This window comes from Perca fluviatilis, chromosome 8, assembly GCF_010015445.1.
Source record: "Perca fluviatilis chromosome 8, GENO_Pfluv_1.0, whole genome shotgun sequence".
Lineage (NCBI taxonomy): Eukaryota > Metazoa > Chordata > Actinopteri > Perciformes > Percidae > Perca > Perca fluviatilis.
In genome coordinates this window covers 4252660-4275893 of record NC_053119.1, presented here as the reverse complement: position 1 = coordinate 4275893, position 23234 = coordinate 4252660, and the positions used below count along the sequence as shown (strand labels likewise).

The 23234-nt window shown below is 41.3% G+C and overlaps 1 protein-coding gene across 1 annotated transcript; it reads right to left on the bottom strand.

Annotated features, from left to right (window-relative positions):
• Positions 1–466: 466 nt before the first annotated feature.
• LOC120564268 (zinc finger protein 605-like) lies at positions 467–21251 on the bottom strand. Its single transcript, XM_039809128.1, has 3 exons — positions 20510–21251; positions 13101–13748; positions 467–1575 (listed from the first exon to the last, which is right to left on the bottom strand). Exons 1-3 carry the CDS (start codon positions 20700–20702, stop codon positions 653–655), a joined length of 1764 nt encoding a protein of 587 aa, XP_039665062.1. The 5' UTR covers positions 20703–21251; the 3' UTR covers positions 467–652.
• Between the last annotated feature and the right edge of the window lie 1983 nt (positions 21252–23234).

Genomic DNA, 23234 nt, shown 5'->3' with positions numbered 1-23234 from the left:
TATATAAAAGAGACTTCAGATACAGTATTAGGGGACCACTAAGGCCTATATAAAAGAGACTTCAGATACAGTATTAGGGGACCACTAAGGTCTATATAAAAGAGACTTCAGATACAGTATTAGGGGACCACTAAGGCCTATATAAAAGAGACTTCAGATACAGTATTAGGGGACCACTAAGGCCTATATATAAAAGAGACTTCAGATACAGTATTAGGGGACCACTAAGGCCTGTATAAAAGAGACTTCAGATACAGTATTAGGGGACCACTAAGGCCTATATAAAAGAGACTTCAGATACAGTATTAGGGGACCACTAAGGCCTATATAAAAGAGACTTCAGATACAGTATTAGGGGACCACTAAGGCCTGTATAAAAGAGACTTCAGATACAGTATTAGGGGACCACTAAGGCCTATATAAAAGAGACTTCAGATACAGTATTAGGGGACCACTAAGGCCTATATAAAAGAGACTTCAGATACAGTATTAGGGGACCACTAAGGCCTGTATAAAAAGCATCCAAAAAGCAGCATGTCATGGGGGACCTTTAATTCTGCTGGAAAAGAATTGTCTGAGCAACTATTTCTACAAAGTGGACCGTAAAGTGTCGTCTCAGACCACTAGGGTCTGCAAATCTTTAATCACAAAACTATAACTTCTCCCCCGTGTGGACAAGCAAGTGCCGTTTCAGAGTTTGCTTTAGTGCGAATCTTTTATCACAAAGCGAACAGTTAAATTGTTTTTCCCCCGTGTGGACGATCAGGTGTCGCTTCAGAGAGCTACGGTCTCGAAATCTTTTTTCACAGAAGAAACAAATGAATGTTTTCTCACCTGTGTGGATAACCAGGTGTTTCCTGAGATGTGTCTTTTGAGCGAATCCTTTACCGCAAATTGAACAAATAAATGGTTTCTCGCCTGTGTGGACGGACATGTGTCGTCTCAGATTTCTAGGGTCTGCGAATGTTTTACTGCAAATTGAACAACTAAATGATTTCCCCCCTGTGTGGGTTGTCGTGTGTTGACCCAAAGTGTGACTGAATACAAAGATATTTCCGCCAAAGCTTCCAGCACATTCAGAGGAGCTAACTGATGTGTTTCCAGTATTACATTCCACATCACTTACAGCTACTTCATTGTTTTGCAGAGTCTCCTCCCAGTCTGCACTGTCAGTCTGAGATTCAGAGGAGTTTGAAGTCTTGTTATGAGTAGCTGGTTGTAAAGGACTATCTGGATCTGAGTTCCTGGCTGGTTCTGGTCCTCCCCAGTCCTCTCCATCAGCTTCTGCTCTCTCTGAATCTCTGTTCTCCTCAGTTTGGGTTTCATGAAGCTGTGAGGACTGAGCTTTCTCTTCATCATCTTCGTCACTCTTCACAGGAACAGGAGTGAACAGGAACTTGATATCAGCCTCCTCCAGCCCTTGGAGCTGCTCTCCCTCCTGACTGGTCCAGAATTCCTCCTGTTCCTCTTTAATGTGTGGGGGGGGCTCTGGGTCCTCCTGGTCCAGACTGGAGCTCCACTCCTGCTGCTCAGGGGGAACCTCTGCTTTCACCACCGACAGCTGCTGGACATCTGAGGAGAAGAACATTATAAAGAGCATCAGGGCAGGAGATCATGGTGGATGAATGGGTCAAACACCCAGGGGACTGGGGTTTGCATCTCATTAGAAACCTAATTTTACATTTAGCTGACTTATTATGTTCGCAGTTTAGTTAGGTATCTACCTCAAATCAAATTATAATTATTTAAATATAAAAGGTGATTAAGAAATATAAAACAGAAGTGTGAATACCAGAAGGTGCACAAAATGTATTGGACTTCTTGTGTTGTACTGGGGTATATGGTGTATACTTAGTTTCTGTAACTTAAATTTTTGTATGAAAATATATACTTTTATGTAAAAAGGGTAGGCGTAATAAGCTCCGGCTTCAGCCTACACCTTTTCGGTCTTGTTTGTTTCTTGTCTCTACGCATGTTTGACTGTTGTGAGTTACAGATGGCCAAAAAAAAGAATTAAACTAAACTAAAACATAGCCTACTGACTACTGACATCTATGTTGCAGATGAAGGTGACTTTTGACACCCTGTGGCAACTTGTGGCAATACTTCCTCGGCAGAAGTAATTAAATAAAATGAAAAACAAACAAATCGAGCTTAACAAAATCATGATTCAGATTGACGACAGCATACCGGTCATGCACCATGCACACACTAATCTCCTGTGGGGTTTTCCAGGAGATTTACCGACAAATTGCCACTGAGGTGCCGCTCAGCTCGGCCTGTCCTCCGTTGGTGCCGAACCCGGCAGCAGTGGCAGCAAACACTGTCCTGTCCTGTTAGTAGTGTCCTGAGGGGACAGTCAGACACTGTCCTGTGACTCCCATGACAGTCATGGAGTCACGGGACAGCATCTGGGGGTCACAGGACAGTGTCCGACTGTCCCGGGACACTCCTCAGGACACTACTAACAGGACAGGACCGGTTTTGCTGCCACTGCTTCTCGCAGAACGAGGGGACATTCTTCTAAAACGCTTCACGATAAAAAGCTTAACGTGGTTTAATGTACTTAAACAACGATCACCAAATTTCTCACTCATATTGCTCCTCATAACGACTGAAAACTGTCAAAAAATTTATAAATCGAACCCAAAAGTACAATTATTATGGACGTTATCTGACATTAAGCGTCTCTGCTTCATTAGAGTATTGTAAGGAAAAGGATTAACGTGGTATAATGTACTAAAAACAACAAACACCAAATTTCTCTCTCCTATAGACCTTTTTCACGGCAGACATGTTGACATGTCATAGTAGGAAAAGCACAGGTGCATTCAAAACCAGTAATGACTAGGGGTCCCGAAACCCAGTTCCACTATGGAAACGATTCCTACGCAACCGGCAGGAATCGGATCGGATTAGAACGCAAATTCCGGTTCCACTTAATGTGTCGACTGAAATATTTTCCCTCCGTCGCTCCGAAACGGATGTAAAAATATCACCCTTTCTCTGTAGCTTCTACAGCTAGCGAGCTACCGTAAATGTAGGCGACTTTTAAAGTGCCATGTATTATATTTGTATATCTTCCCTCTGGGCTCACCAAAACGGATGTAAAAGCATATTAACCATTCACTACACGTGATCGCTATAGTAAACATATTACATCTTTGATGTCGTTTTTCAGTTTTTCCAAGAATCGGTTTAGGAATTGTAATAGTTTTAAAAAGTACCGGTTTCAGCATCAGAATCGTAAAAATCCAAACGGTACCCAACCCTATTAATGATGGCTGCATTCCACTTAGGAGAGGCCCTTGCAGCCATCAGTAATGGTTTAATACCAGGACCTCTCCTAAGTGGAATGCAGCCATCATTAATGGTTTAATACCAGGACCTCTCCTAAGTGGAATGCGCCACCATTAAGTTTAATACGGTTTAATACCAGGGTCTCTCCTAAGTGGAATGCAGCCATCATTAATGGTTTAATACCAGGACCTCTCCTAAGTGGAATGCAGCCATCATTAATGGTTTAATACCAGGACCTCTCCTAAGTGGAATGCAGCCATCATTAATGGTTTAATACCAGGGTCTCTCCTAAGTGGAATGCAGCCATCATTAATGGTTTAATACCAGGACCCCTCTTACGGGAATGCAGCCATCATTAATGGTTTAATACCAGGACCTCTCCTAAGTGGAAATGCCGCCATCAGTAATGGTTTAATACCAGGACCTCTCATAAGTGGAATGCAGCCATCAGTAATGGTTTAATACCAGGACCTCTCCTAAGTGGAATGCAGCCATCAGTAATGGTTTAATACCAGGCTCTCCTAAGTGGAATGCAGCCATCAGTAATGGTTTAATACCAGGGCTCTCCTAAGTGGAATGCAGCCATCAGTAATGGTTTAATACCAGGGTCTCTCATAAGTGGAATGCAGCCATCAGTAATGGTTTAATACCAGGGTCTCTCCTAAGTGGAATGCAGCCATCAGTAATGGTTTAATACCAGGGCCTCTCCTAAGTGGAATGCAGCCATCATTAATGGTTTAATACCAGGACCTCTCCTAAGTGGAATACAGCCATCAGTAATGGTTTAATACCAGGACCTCTCCTAAGTGGAATGCAGCCATCAGTAATGGTTTAATACCAGGGCCTCTCCTAAGTGGAATGCAGCCATCAGTAATGGTTTAATACCAGGGTCTCTCCTAAGTGGAATGCAGCCATCATTAATGGTTTAATACCAGGACCTCTCCTAAGTGGAATGCAGCCATCAGTAATGGTTTAATACCAGGGTCTCTCCTAAGTGGAATGCAGCCATCAGTAATGGTTTAATACCAGGGTCTCTCCTAAGTGGAATGCAGCCATCAGTAATGGTTTAATACCAGGGTCTCTCCTAAGTGGAATGCAGCCATCATTAATGGTTTAATACCAGGACCTCTCCTAAGTGGAATGCAGCCATCAGTAATGGTTTTGAATACACCTGTGCTTTTCCTACTATGACACATCAACATGTCTGCCGTGAAAAACGTCTATTCTGTATGCAAAATTCTATATTCACAAGCAGACATTTTCTAACTCACCTCCTAATTTTGTACCTTTTCTCACAGAATTTAAATCTCTACTTAAGTCACTTAGATCGTTGCATAACAAAAAAAAAATGTATTAAAATTGTGTAAACTGTAGAGTTTTTTTCCCTGAAACCTGACTAACTGTAAATTTATGTCTTCTTGTACTTTTTAATTTATTTTATTTTTTTGTTGTTGTCTGTATTGTCTGATATTTCTTTTATATGTTTTTGTTATTTCTCGTTTGTATTGCTTCGTATGTTTCTATATATGTATATATATATATTTTTATTATTATTTTCATAATTTTGTGCACTTGTTCACGTGCTATCATTGCTTACCTGATTTTTGTAAACTACATTTTGTCAATAAAAAAATAAATAAATAAATAAAATAAAAAAAGAGAAGTAAAGGTAACAAACCTGCTCTGTGTAACCGAAGCTGAGGGCTGAAAACAGCGTCCAGTAGTTTCTGTTGTCGCTCGTTCTCCTCTTTTGAACGACAAAGTTCCTCCTCGTACTCTGCTATCGTTCTTTCAAACAGCCCAAATATCTCTTCAGCAGCCGCAGTTAGTCGCTGCTCCACCAACGCTCTCAGCATTTGGACTTTACACATTTTCACACAACGACAGAAACGTTTCCTCCGAACAAACTGCGTCAAAAACACCGTTTGCGCACCTCTGACCAAATGGCCAAATTCTGTCTCCGTCTATTTGCAGCTACGCTAGCTCCCGTTAGCATTCTTGGCTAACGGAGATGTGCCTGAAGTAAAACTTCGTGTACATTTACACAAAGTCCACTTGAACAAGTTTATCCAAACATACGGGCTCCGGGGGTTCACTCCGGTTGTATGTGATGAGTTACGTGACGGAAAGAGCAGGACTCACGCGGGGGAAACGGTTTATTACAACAACAAGAAACCAGACTCCGCATTGCTCAAGTAGCCACGGTCAATACAACCGTTTCCGGTACCGCTTCTTCAAAATAAAAGCTCATCCTCTTCTTATGGCTTTCTTTGCACATTGCTGCCTCTCACAGGTCAGTTTAGGTAATATTATATTATATTATATAATATTATATATTTCCAGGTATCGTTAGTTTCAGAAGGGTAATCCTGCCGCAGATATAAAAACCATGACTGCTTCCAAATTCAATCTCAAATTGATGCTCAGGGTGAATTAATTGTAAAGTGTTTCAATGCAGCGTACGGTATACCCACTAAGAAATCTCCAGGATTTCCATATACCCACTTAAAAATGCCCAATGACACGTGACAACATACTTTGCATTGTAATTTTAGTATTATTTGAATTGTCATCTGGGTTTTTCTTCTTCACATAGGCTAAATGAAGAAATATATTTGACTGTATCATTGCATGTCTTATAGTCTTCTCACTTACAGTTTGGTCGACATAAAGTCCTAAAGAAGTCAGGAGAAAGCTCCTCAGCCATCATAGAAAAGAAGCACCCAAAAACATTAGAAAAAGTGGCAAAAATAGTCAGAAAAAATTCAAAACATTTCGGCAAAAGTGACAAAAACGTCAGAAAAAGTGACAAAAAATAGGTGGCCCAAAATGTATTGTGAACCTAAATTGTAATATGTAATATGCGGGCCGGATCATAATCTGCGAGGGGCCGGATTTGGCCCGAGGGCCTCGAGTTTGACACGTGTCCTAAATCCTTCAAAAAGCATTTTAACAGAAAGACTTAAATTTCATTGAACATACAAGCTTCTGGTTGACAGTCGATACGGATTCAGGACAAACAGATCAACATCTTTGGCACTAATGGAACTAATTGAGGAACTCACAAATTGCATAGACAAGAAGAAATATGTAGAACCTAAAGAAAGCATTTGACACGATAAATCATGACATTTTATTACATAAACTAGAGAAATATGGTTGGATTGGATTGGGTGAGTAGCTACTTAAGAAACAGGCAACAATTTGTAGAAATTGTTGAACACAAATCTACATACATGAACATAACTTGTGGTGTACCACAGGGGTCTATAGGTCCACATCTTTCATAACTTACATCAATGATCTTTGTAGAGTACTTACATTTATTTTATTTGCGGATGACACATTTTCTGTTGTGGGGACAAGTTACAGGAGCTTTTGGAAGTGATCACTCCAGAAATGAATAAATTGAAACGGTGGTTTGATGTTTGAGGTCATTAAATCCGAGCAAAACACAGATGTTATTTGGAATACCTTAAACTAACCCTCAAGTAGAATTTAAACTCAACAACATAATTATAGAAAGTATAATCTTGGTGTGATTTTAGACCACAAAATCAGCTGGAAACCTCACATAAACCACATCAAAGCCAAACTGGCAAAAGACCACAGCAATTGTTGTGAAACAGTATGATCAGGATTGTTTTGTCAGCGGTAGATTTTCTTAACAACAGCCTTGTACCTGGAAAACATTTAGATGAAAAAAGGCGACAAAAACCTTAAAAAAAAAAACGTAGAAACAAGGAAGGAAGGCAAGAATAGGTCGAAAATAGTAACAAAAACTTAGAAAAAAAAGAGACAAGCTTACAGAAAGCAATAAAAACTTCGGAAAAAAACAGTCGAAAGAAGGAAGGCAACACTAGGGCGACAAAAGTGACAAAAAATTCCAAAAAGCGACAAACTCAAGAAAAAGTGACAAAAACTTGTAGAAGTAATTACAGCCTTGTAACTGAAAAACCTTTTGTAAAAAACTCTTACGCACCCTCTGAAGTCCTTCAAAGTACCCCTAGGGCACATTTTGTTGCATTTTCTAAATGTTTTTGGTGCCTTTAGCCCTATTCGCACGGGATAAGTATTACCTGGTGACCTCCAGTCATTTGTAATAATCGCGGAGGTTGTCTGTGATCTTAATCCCGTGCGAATCGGTCATGTCTGTAATTTGTAAAGTAATAATTCCCCGCAAATGACCTACCATATTTCGCCGAAAACGGAGGTCCCGTGATAATATTACTCCCGTGCAAATCGGCATCTCTGTGATTTGGGGTCTAACTGGCTGCGTTGTCAATTATAAATGAAAAGTTTTGACATCATATCCGGGGGATAATGTCTGTAAATTTGAGTAAAATACAGACTTCAGTTATCCCGTGTGAATGCGCCAGACGAAACACAGACGTGTGGGGGTAATTTATAAACTACAAGAGGTCCCCAGGTAATACTTATCCCGTGCGAATAGGGCTTTTGTCGATGTTTTTGCCACACTTTTTGGTGCTTTTAAAAAGACAAATTTATTGCTTTTTACACTTTTTTCCTCTGATGGCTGAGGATCTTTGTTGCAGAGGCTCAAACTGTAAGTGAGAAAGAGAAATGAGGCAATAATACAGTGAAAATATTTGACTTTTTCTCTTAAATAAAAGCCTGTTAATGAACTAAACACGTCTGACCGTTGATGTGATCCTTATTTTCCAGTCTTGCTCTTAGTGAAGTTGAGTTTGACCCCCCCCCCCCTGCCCTAGGGGGACACCTACCCCCAATTGAGAAACACTGCTCTACTGGCTTGACCCCTGTTAGTAGACTAAAAAGCAGTGGCGAGCTCTGAGAACAAAGTGACACGAAGCAAGGGTTCAGATCACAATGTTCTAAAGGTTTAATGAGACACACAAGCATATATATTCTCTAACAATCGCTCCATTCATTTAGTTGAGCTTTAGTAAGATACGAAAGATAGAATGGATGGATGGATTGTCTCAAGGTTTGTTCACACAAACAGGAAAACAGTGTTGCACTCTAGTACAAATAAAATATTTACAACAGCAATATTGAATGAATCAAGATATATGTTGGACAGTAAATCACTGAATACTGTATAGAATACACTCATACTGCTTTATATAAGTTACTGTGTGGAAATCTGGGGAAACACATACAAAACCAACCCGACTGGAAGTAGCACCTGGAAGTAGAGCTGTAACAATTGCAAATTTTGCTGCACAATTCATTGTCTCAGAAATAATTGCGATTAAAAAATATAATTGCCTTTTGGTCAAATTTAAAAAAAAATATGTATTTAACCCTTGTGTTGTCCTCCCGGGTGAAAATCAACACTTTTTTCAATGCTTTTTTCCACTTTAAAAAAAATCTTTTGTCAGTTTTTAAAACATTGTTAGTGCCTTTTTGTTTTGACGCTTGTTTCAAATACTTATTCTGCTGTTTCTTCTAGACTTTCAATGCCTTTAGTTGCTTTTTTCAATGTTTTTGGCGCTTTTGTCACTTTTATGTCATTTAAGGAAACATTTTTTTAAACATTTGAATTGCGAAGAGCGCTGAGTTGAACCATCCAGGTTATTTTGGGGCAATTTTATTGAAAGAAACGCACATTTCTGATATAGGAAACTTTGAAAAGGGGTCGGACTTGACCCGGGGACAACAGGAAGGTTAATAAATATGCCGCTAGCATAGCTTTAGATCAACAGTCCGACCAATAATCACTTATAAAATTACAATTTGGCACATCTAAACAAAATCAACAATTACCATCAACTAGGCCTGTCACTATAACAAATTTTGCTGGACGATAAATTGTCCCAGAAATTATTGCGATAAACGATAATATTGTCATCGAGAGACCATTTGCATCTAATATAATGATAATGTCCAAATAATAGGCCTAATACTAATACTACTACTACTACTACTACAGGTACACCTTTTCAAAGATCAATACACTTTTATTTCTAAAGAATATTTAACACTGGAACTGGAAGACATTTTAAATATCCACAATATGTCTTTGATCTCCTTTGGTATGTCGTCTTTCACGCTGATGTACAGTTGTGGAATTGCCGTTTGTGACACGTAAGTTCTCAGACTAGAGACTCTGTACTACATTTTACAATTATTTAACACTAAATATTACATTTAAATAATATATAATAAAAAAATAAAATCTAAATGTATGGCTAGCTGCCACGTGGCGGTAAATGTACCAAAATAGTTCTGTTTTTCAGCCTTCATTTTGGCGCGAAGGTCGCGCTTCTGCTCCTCTGCAGGTCGGGACTTAGTTGGGTCGTCACACACACACACACACACACACACAACACACACACACACACACACACACAAACAAACACACACAAAAAACACTCCGTGTCCGCGGACAGCTGTAGGCTTGTACCGTTAATGTTCGGTGATCGGCCAGACAATGGAGCCACTTTCCTGAAACCGCTTGCGAGGACGAGTCCACAGCGGCGTGTATGTCCGAGCCCGACTGTCTCCACCTGCAGGTTGTCAGCTGTGTGGTTTGGAATGAAACGGAGAAAACGGGACGCCGAGTAACACGGTGGATATCGCTCATATACTTTCCTTTTTGACGGTCGCCTTAACTGCAAAGTGCTGCAGGAAACCCGCTCCAACCCCTCGCTCTCTCCGCCTGAGTAGCCTACCGCCCACACAAAGACCACGCGCCTGACAAGAGGGTTCACTCCTCGTTACGCTAAGGAACCGAGAGTGGTCCTCCAGTCTCTTTGGTAGAGAGAGAGAGGGAGAGACGAGGAAAATAAACAAGCATGCAAACGGAAATTATCGCGGCCGGAAAAATTATCGAGCTCATTTTTTCTTATCATGCGATAACTCGATTTATTGACTATCGCGACAGGCCTACCATCAACAACCATACTCCTTAGGACCTTAGCTAATGTTGGCAAATAAGTTTTTATTCACAGTTTAGAAAAATAAGAGCACAAATCCCCGGTAGCCTAATTTATAGTAGTTAATGGATGACGGACATTTCCACTACGGCGTCGTCATTTATGGTAATGTTAGTAATTTAACAAGGCACCATAGTAGAGTAAGCTAAAAGGATCATTTTAGTTTCTGTATCAGCTTAAAATCAGACAAACAAAAACACACAAACAAACAGTCTTTAGCTCACAAACCGAGAGGAGGTGAAACAAACCTAAACCAGGAAATGTGGAGCCTAGGAGAAGGAGAAGGCAGAGGCACAACAATGATTGATTGGTTGACACCAGACCCTTCTCAGTTGTAACTGAGAGTGGGTGTGGGCAAACTTCATTTGCAGCCCATTGCCAAAGGGGGCGTCACCAACGGACTCCACTAAAATGCCTCTGGGCACAATCAGATAGTCCTTCAACCAATCAGACCAACGATCTGGGTGACACTGCGCTTCGGTAGCCGTCATGTTGAACGTAAACAAAATCTTCATCGTGTAAAGCCCGCCTCAGGTTGTGATTGGTGCCTCGATTTGGAGAAATTGGAAATGGGCTTGAATGGGGCTCTTGGCCAGACTGACTTGCAGAGCAAATCTCAAATATACCGGAAGTTCGTCAGGGTTTTCCCGGGCTACAACAATGAGACATGACTTGTACAAGTAGTCTTGGTTGAGCCCTACACAGGTGTCCACCAATTAGCTAACGAACCCTCCCAAACTGCCAGCTCAGTCAGGAAAAGCCAGAGAAGCCAACAGCAGGCAAAAAAAATGGGAGGGGTCGTAACACCCCCTCCATGAAAACGGGGATCTTCTAAGAACCACGATAACAATCATGAACACTATTGAGAGCCGAAGTCCCGCCCCTTCCTGTGGACCTCATGGGACCTTAACTCGGAAAAAATATCAACGGTAGTGAACGGGGAGAGGCAAATTATTTTTTGATCCCGTTTGAATCGAGCCACGGATTACACATATGATGTTCGTCAGTTTAAATGATAAGTTTTCAACCGAAGAAAGTCTCAGTTAGCCGTAGGTTTGTCATAGTACCACTTAGTTTTGTGTGAAACCGCTCAGTGGACTACATCTCCCAGTGGACTACATCTCCCGTCTCACACTAGCTACCTCACCTAGCTTGATGATCGGCTTGCTCGCTAGCTAGCTAGCTTAGCTCTGTTAAACAACACATGTAACGTTATCGTACCTGATGTGTTTTATCCAGTGAAGTGTTTTCAGCAGAGAAGCAAAAGAACAAGCGAGATCCTCTGCTCATTAGAGTAACGTTACATCCCCGGTACGATACGCACAGACATCGTAGCTTCAGCGAGACGTCATCCATGAAGTTTGTAGTCTTTATAATTACGTATTTTCACAGTCTGATACTTCAACAGTTTAACAATAAACGGAGACTTTCTTCGGTTGAAAAATAATGTTTTAAATTGACGAACATCATATTTGGAATCCACGGCTCAATTCAAACGAGATCAAAAAATAATTATTATCCCTCCATTGACTCTAGTTCATACTTTTTCGAAAGATAGGTCCCATTGGCCGTAAGTAGAAGGGCGGGACTTCGGCTCTCTATACCTCCATTTGTCTTTTTTATTAACACTGTACCTTAAAGTTATGTTCAAAGGCAAGTTGGCTACATGGCCAATACGTTACCCATAGTCCCATATAAACACCACTCTCCTTCTGGTTACATCCTCCAATGCGGTCCACTTGTCTCCAAGATCCAGCAACCCTGGGTACCACAGGAGCAATTTAAGGCAATGAAAGACAGAGGAATAGGGGATAACTCAGAAAAGAGAACAGTTGTGAATGTGAAATTAAGGATCTAGGCGCGCGCGAGACAGCGCGTCTGCAATTACATCGTCAACAATGGCTGCAAGAACAACGACCACCTCATCAGTCTCTGGTTGGGATTCCGAAGAGACTTCAAGATAGTGTTGAACCAAGTCTAGCCTTCAGTACTTCAATCCAGCTGGGAAACTACTGGCTCAGCAAACATCTCTGTAGCTTGATTTATTTCTGCTGCCCCTTACCAACTTGGGCTGCAACGGATCACAATATTCACATAAATCACAGCCTGTTCAAGTGCTGAATTCGCTTTCCCGGGGAAAACAAAAGGACTTTCAGCCCAGAAAAAGTGTGTTCCTTGGGAGTGTTTTAATCCACGCCACCTTCTTTTTCCTAAACTTAACTGGTTATTTTTGGTGCCTAAATTTAATTGTTAACCGTCACCGCATGACGCTCACTTTTTGTCGCCTAAACTAACACGTAATGTCTGCCAAAGCAGAGCTGTGGCCGGCGTCATGGCTTTGAGTTCTTCTGCTCCTCCAGTAGCCACGATCGTCTATATACTACACTACTATATAAACTGCTTTTAACATGCTATGCTCTGCATAGAAGATTGCGTTGCCTGTATGATTTCACGGCAACCCTCCATAGAGATGTACCAGCCTACTTTAATTAACAGGGACAGTAAAAACATTTCACAGTATTATTATGGTTAAACTTTGCAATTAATCCGCAATTCACATGCATTCTGAATTGTGACTGTTGGACCAACACGCTTAAACGCTGGAAGTAACTGGTTCCTCCCCCGTGTGGACAGTCAGGTGTCGTTTCAGATTTCGGTTTTGTGTGAAACTCTTACCACAAAACGAACAACTAAATGGTTTCTCCCCGGTGTGGATAGTCAAGTGTTGTTTCAGATTTTGCTTCAGTGCAAAACTTTTACCACAAACCGAACAACTAAATGATTTGTCCCCTGTGTGGACAATCAAGTGTTTTTTCAGAGTTTCCTTTTGTGCAAAACTTTTACCGCAAACTGAACAACTAAATGGTTTATCCCCTGTGTGGAGAGTCATGTGTTTTCTCAGATTTCCCTTTTGTGCGAATCTTTTACTACAAAATGGGCAACTAAATGGTCTCTCCCCTGTGTGGATTCTCATGTGTATAACCAAATTGCCTTTGCTACTGAAAACTAGTTCACACACTGGGCAGGTGAACCGTTTTTCTTCTGAATGAAGTATCATGTGACTCGTTAAGGATGACTTCAGAGGGTATCTTTTACCACAAAAGGAGCAACAAAATGGTTTCACTTCTGTTTCAGAGGAAGAGTCTGAAGTCTTGTCATGAGTAGCTGGTTGTAAAGGACTATCTGGATCTGAGTTCCTGGCTGGTCCTGGTCCTCCCCAGTCCTCTCCATCACCTTCTGTTCTCTCGGCCTCTCTGTTCTCCTCAGTTTGGCTTTCATGAAGCTGGAAGGACTGAGCTTTCTCTTCATCATCTTCTTCACTCTTCACAGGGACAGAAGTGAACGGGAACTTGATATCAGCCTCCTCCAGCCCTTGAAGCTGCTCTTCCTCCTGACTGGTCCAGAGTTCCTCCTGTTCCTCTTTAATGTGTGGGGGGGGCTCTAGGTCCTCCTGGTCCAGACTGGAGCTCCACTCCTGCTGCTCAGGGGGAACCCAATCTTTATCCACTGACAGCTGCTGGACATCTGAGGAGAAGAATCAAATACATGCACGTGTATTAAAAAAAACTCTTAATTTCTCTTTACATAAAATATGGTATTTTTGTTTGTTATATTGGGTTCGGCCAAATACCGAATCCACTGGTTAAGTTTCTGCCGAATCCGAATGTTACTCCCATCCTCAGTCCATTAACACAGTAAACATGAAGTAAACAACGTCCACAGCAGTGTATTTTTCATTTTATTTCAGTTTAACTGTAAAAGTAGTTGGGTGTAGGACTAGCAAAGCTGGTAATGGCCGTCTGGTTAACACCAGCTTTTAGCTGTGACTGTCCTTCCTTTCCCGTACCTGAAGTTGCTGCATTCTGGCTGCTGTCTGGAGATTCCTTCATGCACAACTCGTATTCTTTCGGATGTTACATACGCAAATGTTTTAACAGCGGCAATGTTGTGTATAGTTTAGGGTCCTCGCCACCATGAGACAAATCGGCATTGCAAGTTGAACATGTAGCTGGACTTGAATTGCCTTCTTTTGACAAAGAAGGAGTAGAGTTCCATGTCCACTTTCTCACAGCCATTTCCACTTTCTGCATTGAACGCTACACCTACGTAAACACCTTCCCGTAATCAATGGCGGAGTCATCACGTCGACCAGCGTAGCACGCATACTGCAAGCGTTGGGTTCGGTGAAAAAAATAAAATAAATTCGACGGTTCAACAGAAACCGAACCCAGTCAAAAGGCCCAATATTCGTCCGAAGCCGACTCCTGAATTCGGTGCATCCCTGATTTTCATTCATGGTATGCATTTTACACAGTAGAAAATGGAGGGCGGAAGAAGTCCAGAAAGCAGCGGGCAGGCTGCAACACCAGGAAGTTGTGGGCACAGTCCAAACAGGACGGACAGGGTTGGGATGGAACGACCCATCCATCTTGAGGTCCAGAGCTAGCCAAAAGGAGAGGAAGGACCTTGTTATCGCAGAGGTGACAAGGATGGCACAAGAAGAGTATAGGGTCAAAGCTGTGGCTCAGGGGCAACAGGGACGATGGACAGCTAGGAAGGGGTGCTGAGCCGGCGAGTTAGCTGGGCAAACATAAGGAAGCTGCCACAAGCCTGACTCAGTTTCCTGATTAGGGCAACCTACGACACCCTGCCCTCCCCTCGCAATCTGCACCAGTGGCTGGGAACAGAGCAGGCCTGCGACCTCTGTGGGACCACCAACGCCTCTCTGCAACACATCCTGGAAAGCTGCAGGACCGCTCTGGCACAGGGCAGGTTCAGGCGGAGGCACGACCACCTGAACAGCCAACTTATTTTGCATTTACCTTTTGAGGCTAGTGCCCTTTATATAGAGAGTGTGGCCAACTCAAATCATGGGCGCCATATTGGATACCAACGTCAGATGACTCTACAGTGTAACCCTATGGGGCGAATATGCTATCTTGAAATAAATATTAAAATTATTATTATTAAATCGCTTATTTTCACCATAAACATGTTATTATCAACGTTTGTCAATATGTAAAAGGCCCTTATGGAAATATTCCAGTGTATATTTACCTTCTATATCGTAAATGGGCCTCAAAAAAATGCCCATTGTAGTGAGTGACCAAGTCGCCCAATAAGTCTCTGCGCAGTGTTTACCTTTCTAATGTAATATTTACCTAGCAGGCTAGGTAAATATTCGTCGGCGTAAACTTGTGAAAAGCCGAACATCATCCCTGTGCAAGCTGTGTTTCACTTTCCCTCCAATATTATTATGAACATAATAAAGACACCTGGACTCGGTTGAGACCAAAAGCCGTAGATATGACTGTGGCAAGATCACAAGCACTTAGGTACATGGAGTGCTAGCGAAAAAGCTAACAATAGCATAAGGCTAAATTCAAACTTCATTCATTTCTAAAGCAGTGTTAGAACTTTTTTGACAGCAGTGTACACATTAAGGATGGTATTACTATATTTGTCCTACAGTACAGGCCAAAAGTTTGGACACACCTTCTCATTCAATGTGTTTCCTTTTTATTTTCATGACTATTTACATTGTAGATTCTCACTGAAGGCATCAAAACTATGAATGAACACATATGGGATTATGTACTTAACAAAAAAGTGTGAAATAACTGAAAACATGTCTTAAGCCCTATTCGCACGGGATAAGTATTACCTGGTGACCTCCAGTAATTTGTAATAATTGCGGAGGTTGTCTGTGATCTTAATCCCGTGCGAATCGGTCATGTCTGTAATTTGTAAAGTAATAATTCCACCGCAAATGACCTACCATATTTCGCCGAAAACGGAGGTCCTGTGATAATATTAGTCCCGTGCGAATCGGCATCTCTGATTTGTCCAGGATTTGGCGGGGCTTTTTTGTTTTTTCAAGGTACATAGGTACCTATTTCCTCCTTTTGCGCCTTTTTATCCATCTTTCGCGAAGAATGGAGGGTGCGTTGGAGTGTTTTGACAGTGTTTTGGGTGCTGGGTCATGTCACTATACATCATATACAATTTGCAGAAAGAGAAAGATGAAAACCACCACAAGTGCGAAGACAAAAAGAATGATTAGATGGCGATGGATGACATGTATAGCAGCATGCGGTAAATATATTTTTTATGTTATCATAAATCTAGAGATAACGACAAGACATCTCCAAGCCATAGCTTATCAAAAATAATGACATGATAACAATCAAGCGAGGGGGCTCACTTCATAATTAGAGGTTAATGTTACAAATAAATCAAGCGTAAAGCTTGAGCTAATAGATTTTAACCTGGTGAAATGTTTTGTTTTATCCATCTAACCGGACCCTGCTTGACACCACCCGGAGAAAAAAGTGAGAGAAAGGAAAAGGAGAGGTCGCAGTTCGGACGATGACTGACTACCCGGTTGAGATTGTGTGTGTGTGTGTGTGCGCGTGTGTGTCCTCGAGATCTGACCACACACAAACACACGTAGCAGAGCTACCCACCCCCATGTTTCTACTGTTGCTTAATGTCAGTAAATTCGAGTAAAATCACAGGCTTCGCTTATCCCGTTCGAATGCGCCAGATGAAACTCATACGTGGGTGGGTTATTTATAATTCACACGATGTCCCAAGATAATACTTATCCCGTGCGAATAGGGCTTTATATTTTAGATTCTTCAAAGTAGCCACCCTTTGCTTTTTTATTAATAAGGGAAAAACTTCCACTAATTAACCCTGACAAAGCACACCTGTGAAGGTAAAACCATTTCAGGTGACTACCTCATGAAGCTCATTGAGAGAACACCAAGGGTTTGCAGAGTTATCAAAAAAAGCAAAGGGTGGCTACTTTGAAGAATCTAAAATATAAGACATGTTTTCAGTTATTTCACACTTTTTTGTTAAGTACATAATTCCATATGTGTTCATTCATAGTTTTGATGCCTTCAGTGAGAATCTACAATGTAAATAGTCATGAAAATAAAGAAACACATTGATTGAGAAGGTGTGTCCAAACTTTTGGCCTGTACTGTATGTCATTTGTTATCATATCGAAGAGAGAAATTGACATTTAGGCTACCTCACACAATAATGAACAGCTCCCATACCTTTCACCTTTTTGGTTCACGGGGGAACTTGTGAAATCTTTTGCCCCTTCCCTGTCTTGGGCATCTTTTCAGTGATTTATTTAATTTTTTTTTAAATAATTCATCATTTTTTTCCCCCACTCTATCAATGGGAATCAGATGAATGTTGTTATCAAACATGGAGTCCACGAAACACGTGACCACCTCGGAACCAATCGCATAACGGGATAGCTCAGAACATTCGATTCCCTAGTTGGCCACACTCTCTATATAAAAAGGGCAATATTTGAGGCTTTCCCTCCTTGTGGAGGGTGTCAAGATGGTTTTCGGCACACCTGTCAGGTCAGCAGTCTTCCCCATGATGGTGAATTCTACTGAACCAGACTGAGAGACCATTTAAAGGCTCAGGAACCCTTTGCATGTGTTTTGGATTAATTAGCGGATTAGAGTGTGACATTACAATAACGAACCTTTACACAATATTCTAATTTTCTGAGATTTTTTAATTTGGGGTTTTCATAAACTGTAAGCCACAATCATCAAAATTATAACAAATAAAGGCTTGAAATATCTCACTTTGCATGTAATGAGTATATATTAGTTTCACCTTTTAAGTCGAATTACTGAAATAATTGAACTTTTGCACGATATTCTAATTTTCCGAGTTTCACCTGTATGCGACTGGTTCGACTGGTTTCCCAAGATGGCGCCCGCCTGTATACCGAACGGTACTGTCTTTATAAACTCTTTTAAAATCTTTTCAATAAACTGTCTGTACACTTACAAAGTTCTCAATTGCTTCTGTTAACATGTAGGGACCCTCATTATGATACCGTGGAAGTGTGGTGCTATTTTGAGCCTCGTTAGTGGTGTAGAAATAGCGATTTACCCTCTGCCCCGACGACTAGCGCTATAAGCTAATTAGCGGTTTGGGCTAAAACTGGTAACATTCGATTAGCATGAAATCATATCCCAGAGAACAGTCGACTCATTCATTCATTTGGCGCCTGAATCGACCTTTAAGGCTTTCCTCTGTGAACACATTTTCTCTACAAGTTACATTTTGGCTGTATTATTTGTGTCCCCTTAAAAAATTGCTCTTCCGAAATGTTCTTGTTTATAGCCCCCCCCCCAACTCAACTGTTAGATAAGATTTAAGCCCATGGGTGTCATGGAGACGTCCCTGGTCACTGCCCCGCAGTAAACACCTACCTGTTAAAAAGCAATAAGTCATTTGAAGTCATTTGACATGTAAAAACATTTCATGGTACCAGATTTGCTGCTTTTCCTTTTAATAATGACAATAATTGTAATGTATTAGTAATAAAGTTGTGGTAAAAAAAAGTGACAACATAATAATTAAAAGGTGCACTATCATACCTGCAAACTCAGAAGGGCTGAAAAAGGTGACACAATTTAGATTTTCTGACAACGGCAGCTGCACACAGTCATACGTTCCTCTCCAGTGAAATACAGACACACTCTTACACCGTTTAGCTCTCAGCATTTTAACCGTGTTTACTCCAGCTGTTAGCTAACGCTAGGGCTTTGACTTTTGCCCAAAAATCATATTCGAAGTTCGTTTGTTTATTAACATTAATATTAGAATATATTCGAATATTTATTAATAATATTTTGACCATTAAATGCCTTCAGTTTAAAATGTTTTTTTAAATTCAGACCCTGGATTAAACACAAACAGTGTGCTTTCAACAGGAAGTTCGGAGCTTTCACCGTAGCCTATAAGTGGTCTGATGTTTATACTCTTGTGCTGGTGTGTGCGTCGAGCCAGTGTGTGTGTGTGTGTGTGTGTGTGTGTGTGTGTGTGTGTGTGTGTGTGTGTGTGTGTGCGGTGTTACCAACTTAGCGACTTTTTTTTCACAAAAGCGACTAGCGACAAATCTGGCGATTTTCTGTAAGATAAAAAAAGAGTCGCCAGTATTGTCCAGCGAGCACGCCATGTATTTCTCTCCTGTGGCGCCGAAACAGTCCCCTCTCTCTTCTGTTGTGTGAGTGAGGAGCAGCCCCTCTGTACTCTCTCCTCATGTGCAGCAGCACTGAGCAGCAGGTAGGAAGGGGAGAAGGGACAGGGTGCGGCGCCGGTGTAGGTAGGAGAGACAACGGCACGCGACAGGAGAAAGACCCCGCTGAGCTGGCCTGGCCCTGGTCTGGCCTGGTCCTGGTCCTGGCCTGGGCCAGCCAGCTTTCTTTGAGAATTAGAGAATTAGGGGGGAATGCACCGCTACCGAGCCACGGCCGAGAGACGTGTAGTTACATTTTGAAATGCTTGAAAAAGCCTCAAAATCTGAACTGAAAACAACGTTTACAAGCAAACGCATTTACAAAAAATAATGCCCATAACAGGTTCGAATATTAAGGGCTGGCTAATATTCGTTCGAATATCATTATTTTTTTTTTAAATATTAGAATGATATTCGAATAACGAAGTTCGGAGTCAAAGCCCTAGCTAACGGTAGGCTAACGTTACCTGCTGCTGAGTGTAGTGTTAACTAGCGTGACATGACCAAAGCACAGTGAAGGACACTTCACAGGACACACTTTTGCATTTTCACAAATAGAATAAAGCTTTCACTAATCTGAAACTGTGTTTTTTAAGAATCTTTAGCCTCTCTGGGATAATTTAGTCCAGATTTGACCAATCTAGGTGTAGTAGTTTTGGATCTGGACCTGGTCTAATGTGGTGTACATATGGAAAAAAATCTCCCTTTATTACATGCTCATAAAAACAAAGTCAAAAGTGTGGTTTAGACATAATTAATAATTTTCCTTAATGACTAACACGCTTTCAATACAGTCAGAGGTTTAAGAAATGGAGGATCAGTCACTCAGCAACGTAAATTATGTTTCCTGCTGAATCGGACTTTCCCAGCTTTAAGTTTCCCTTAAATTTCCCCTTAACCGCAGAATGTTTCCTTAATATCTGATGACGCATTGGGGTAATTTTTGGATTTTATACAGTAGTAAATATATTACATATTGGCCCTTTAAACAGTCACAGGGGACATTTCAATATCTTTTATAACTTAAAATACATTTTCCTGATAATACTTACACACTTTCACTGACGTAACCATTTCAATGCAGGACTTCTACTCTGCAACAGAGTATTTCTCCGTGTTTTATTAGCACTTTTACTGCAGTAAATGTTGTGAATACTTCCTCCTCCACTGGTTTCCCATTAGATTAGATGTATAATAACAATGAAGCTGTACCAACCTGCTCTGTGTATCTGGACTTCATGGTTGAAAACAGCGTCCAGTAGTTTCTGTTGTCGCTCGTTCTTCTCTCTTGAACGACAAAGTTCCTCCTCGTACTCTGCTATCGTGCTTTCAAACAGCCCAAATATCTCTTCAGCAGCCGCAGTTAGTCGCTGGTTCACAAAAGCTCTCAGCATTTTAACTTTAGACATTTTCACACACTGACAGAAACGTTTCCTTCAGTTACAGTCCGTTAAAAACCGTTAGCTCACTCTGAAGTGCGCTGTGAAGTTACGTTCGGGTCCGTGTACTTCCAGCTAGCAAGCTAACTTCCTTAGCTTCGCAGGACACCAGGAGATAATTCAGACGTGTACAATCTTTCAAATAAAGGGAACAGCACAGAGTCCATTCAGACAGGTTTATCTGGACATTGTGAATCCATGAAACATACGGTTTGATCTCTATCCAATAGTCTCTCCGACTAGCGCTGTGCGGTCGAGTTCAGTCTCCGTCTATTTCCAGCTAGCACGCTACGCTAACTTCCGTTAGCATTCTTGGCTAACGGGGAGTCTGAGTTAAAACGCCCCGAATATTTAAACAACGTCCACTTGAACAAGTTTATACAAACATACGGGCTCCGGTCGATCACTCCGGTTGTATCTGATGAGCTACGTGATGGAAAGAGCAAGACTCACGCGGGGAAACGATTTACAACAAAGAACTGGGAACAAACTTCTTCAACCAGACTCCCCGTATTGATCAAGTTAGCCCCGGTAAGGACAACTACTTCCGGCACCACTTCAAAATAAAGGTTATCAAAATTTTATCATGTCCATATTGCTTTTCAATGTTTTTTTCATATAGGTTAGAATAGTATTGGATTATTACGGATACCTTAACACGTAAGCAGCGTAATGTTAGTTTAATCTGTATAAATTGTGTTGAAGCACATCAGAATGCAGGAGTTTAACTTAGAAATGTAATGACAAAAAGCACTAGCTAGATATAAAAATAGAGTACCCGTCTCAAAGCCCCCTATTCTCGGGGAACTATCAAGTATCAACTGCTGCTGATACGATGGAGCTGTAGCCTTCGTCATGGCTTTGAGTTCTTCCGCTCCTCCAGTAGCCATGATTGTCTCTATAAACTGCTTCTAACATGCTCTGCATAGAAAATCAACCTTCAGTGGAGATTTATCAGCCTACTTTAAAGGACAATTCTGGCACAAAATGAACCTAGGGCTTAATAACATATGTCTACCGTTCTCTGGGATATGTTTTCATGTTAATCTAATGTGCCTTTAGCTTGAAACAAGCTAGTGCAAACAGGTGATTAGCTTCTAACGCTAGGTTTCGGTGCAGAGGGTAAATCGCTATTTCTATATCACTAACAAGGCTCGAAATAGCACCACACTTCCACGGTAGCATAATTAGGGTCCCTACATGTAAACCGAAGCATTGAGAACTTTGTAAGTGTACAGACAGTTTGTTAAAAAGATAGTTTATGAAGATAGTAGCGTTCATGTATACACGCGGGCGCCATCTTGGAAAACAGTCACGACCAGTCGAACGACGAACTCCGTGTAACCAGTAACCAGTAACATAGCTCAAACACAGCGTTCGTGGTTCGACTGGTCATAACTGTTTCCCAAGATGGCGCCTGCCTGTATCCATGCACCAACAGGGCTTACACCTGGTCTTAAAGGAGAATTCTGGCCAATTTTTTCATTAATCTTGATCGCTATAAATATGCGTGTACTTTCGTTTGAAAAAACCCAACCCGAATCGGTGCAGGCAACAGGCAGTAGCAGCAGCTAGGTGTACAAGCTTCCACTGAGCCAAAACGGCAGTTGTCAGGGCAATTTTTACAGCTCCTCTTAACAGACACAAAATCCAATTTAAATATCTGTGCAACATGAACAGGGCCCTTACGTGACAAGAAGATGCATTTTCAACTCAGACATTGTTTTAATTCACCTACCCCTGTCTCGATTCTGCTGGTAGCTATAGGGCTGATGGAACGAATGCCGAAATTCGAATATAATTCCAATAGTTAAAAAAATCATTACTATTACTATTCGAATGGGACTTTTTTTATAAATATGTTGGCTAACGTTAGCTAATCTCCCTCTTCTCGCCTTGGCCTACCCGCATGTGTCACTCATGTCACGTCTTATGAACAATAACTTAGCGGGACTGACAAAACACAAGACACTGTGAGGTCTAAGATAACGTTAGTACAACAATACGGAGCTAACGTTACGTACCGAGTAACGTTAGTACACAGGGGGAGTGACAGGCTGCGGCTGGAAATCTTAAGAATGACGGGAAATAGTTTTAACATGACTTTAAAATCGACTTCCACCGAGCCAAAGAGCTTATGTTAACATTAGTTAGCTCGTTCTTGTTTTTATAACTGTGTCGGGAGGTAACGTTAGCGTAGCTGTGAGCTTCATGGAGACAGCTAAAGTTAATGTTAGCTGCCCTACAGCTGTCAGTTAGCTTCTACTTCATATATTACCTTCTAACAGCTGGATTCTCAGTAACGTGACAATATGAATGAAACAGGTTGCTTATATACCTAGCTAGTTTATGACAAAATGTTTCGGCTGTGCTTTCTAGCATGATGTTATTGTGCTAACCGAGCACCGTTAGCCTTTACAACAGAGTCGCTTCAATACACTTGTTAGATAATGTTTCATAAAAGACTTCTCTGCTGATTTGGGTTTGTCACTGCATGCTCGT

Excerpts from the sequence above, each read along its gene's own strand:
- LOC120564268 (XM_039809128.1), bottom strand. The coding sequence starts at position 20,702 with ATGTCTAAAGTTAAAATGCTGAGAGCTTTTGTGAACCAGCGACTAACT. Across the intron at positions 13,749-20,509 it reads AGTCCAGATACACAGAGCAG|ATGTCCAGCAGCTGTCAGTG; the intron begins GTTGGTACAGCT and ends TCTTCTCCTCAG. Across the intron at positions 1,576-13,100 it reads AAAACACATGACTCTCCACA|CAGATGTCCAGCAGCTGTCG; the intron begins CAGGGGATAAAC and ends TGTTCTTCTCCT.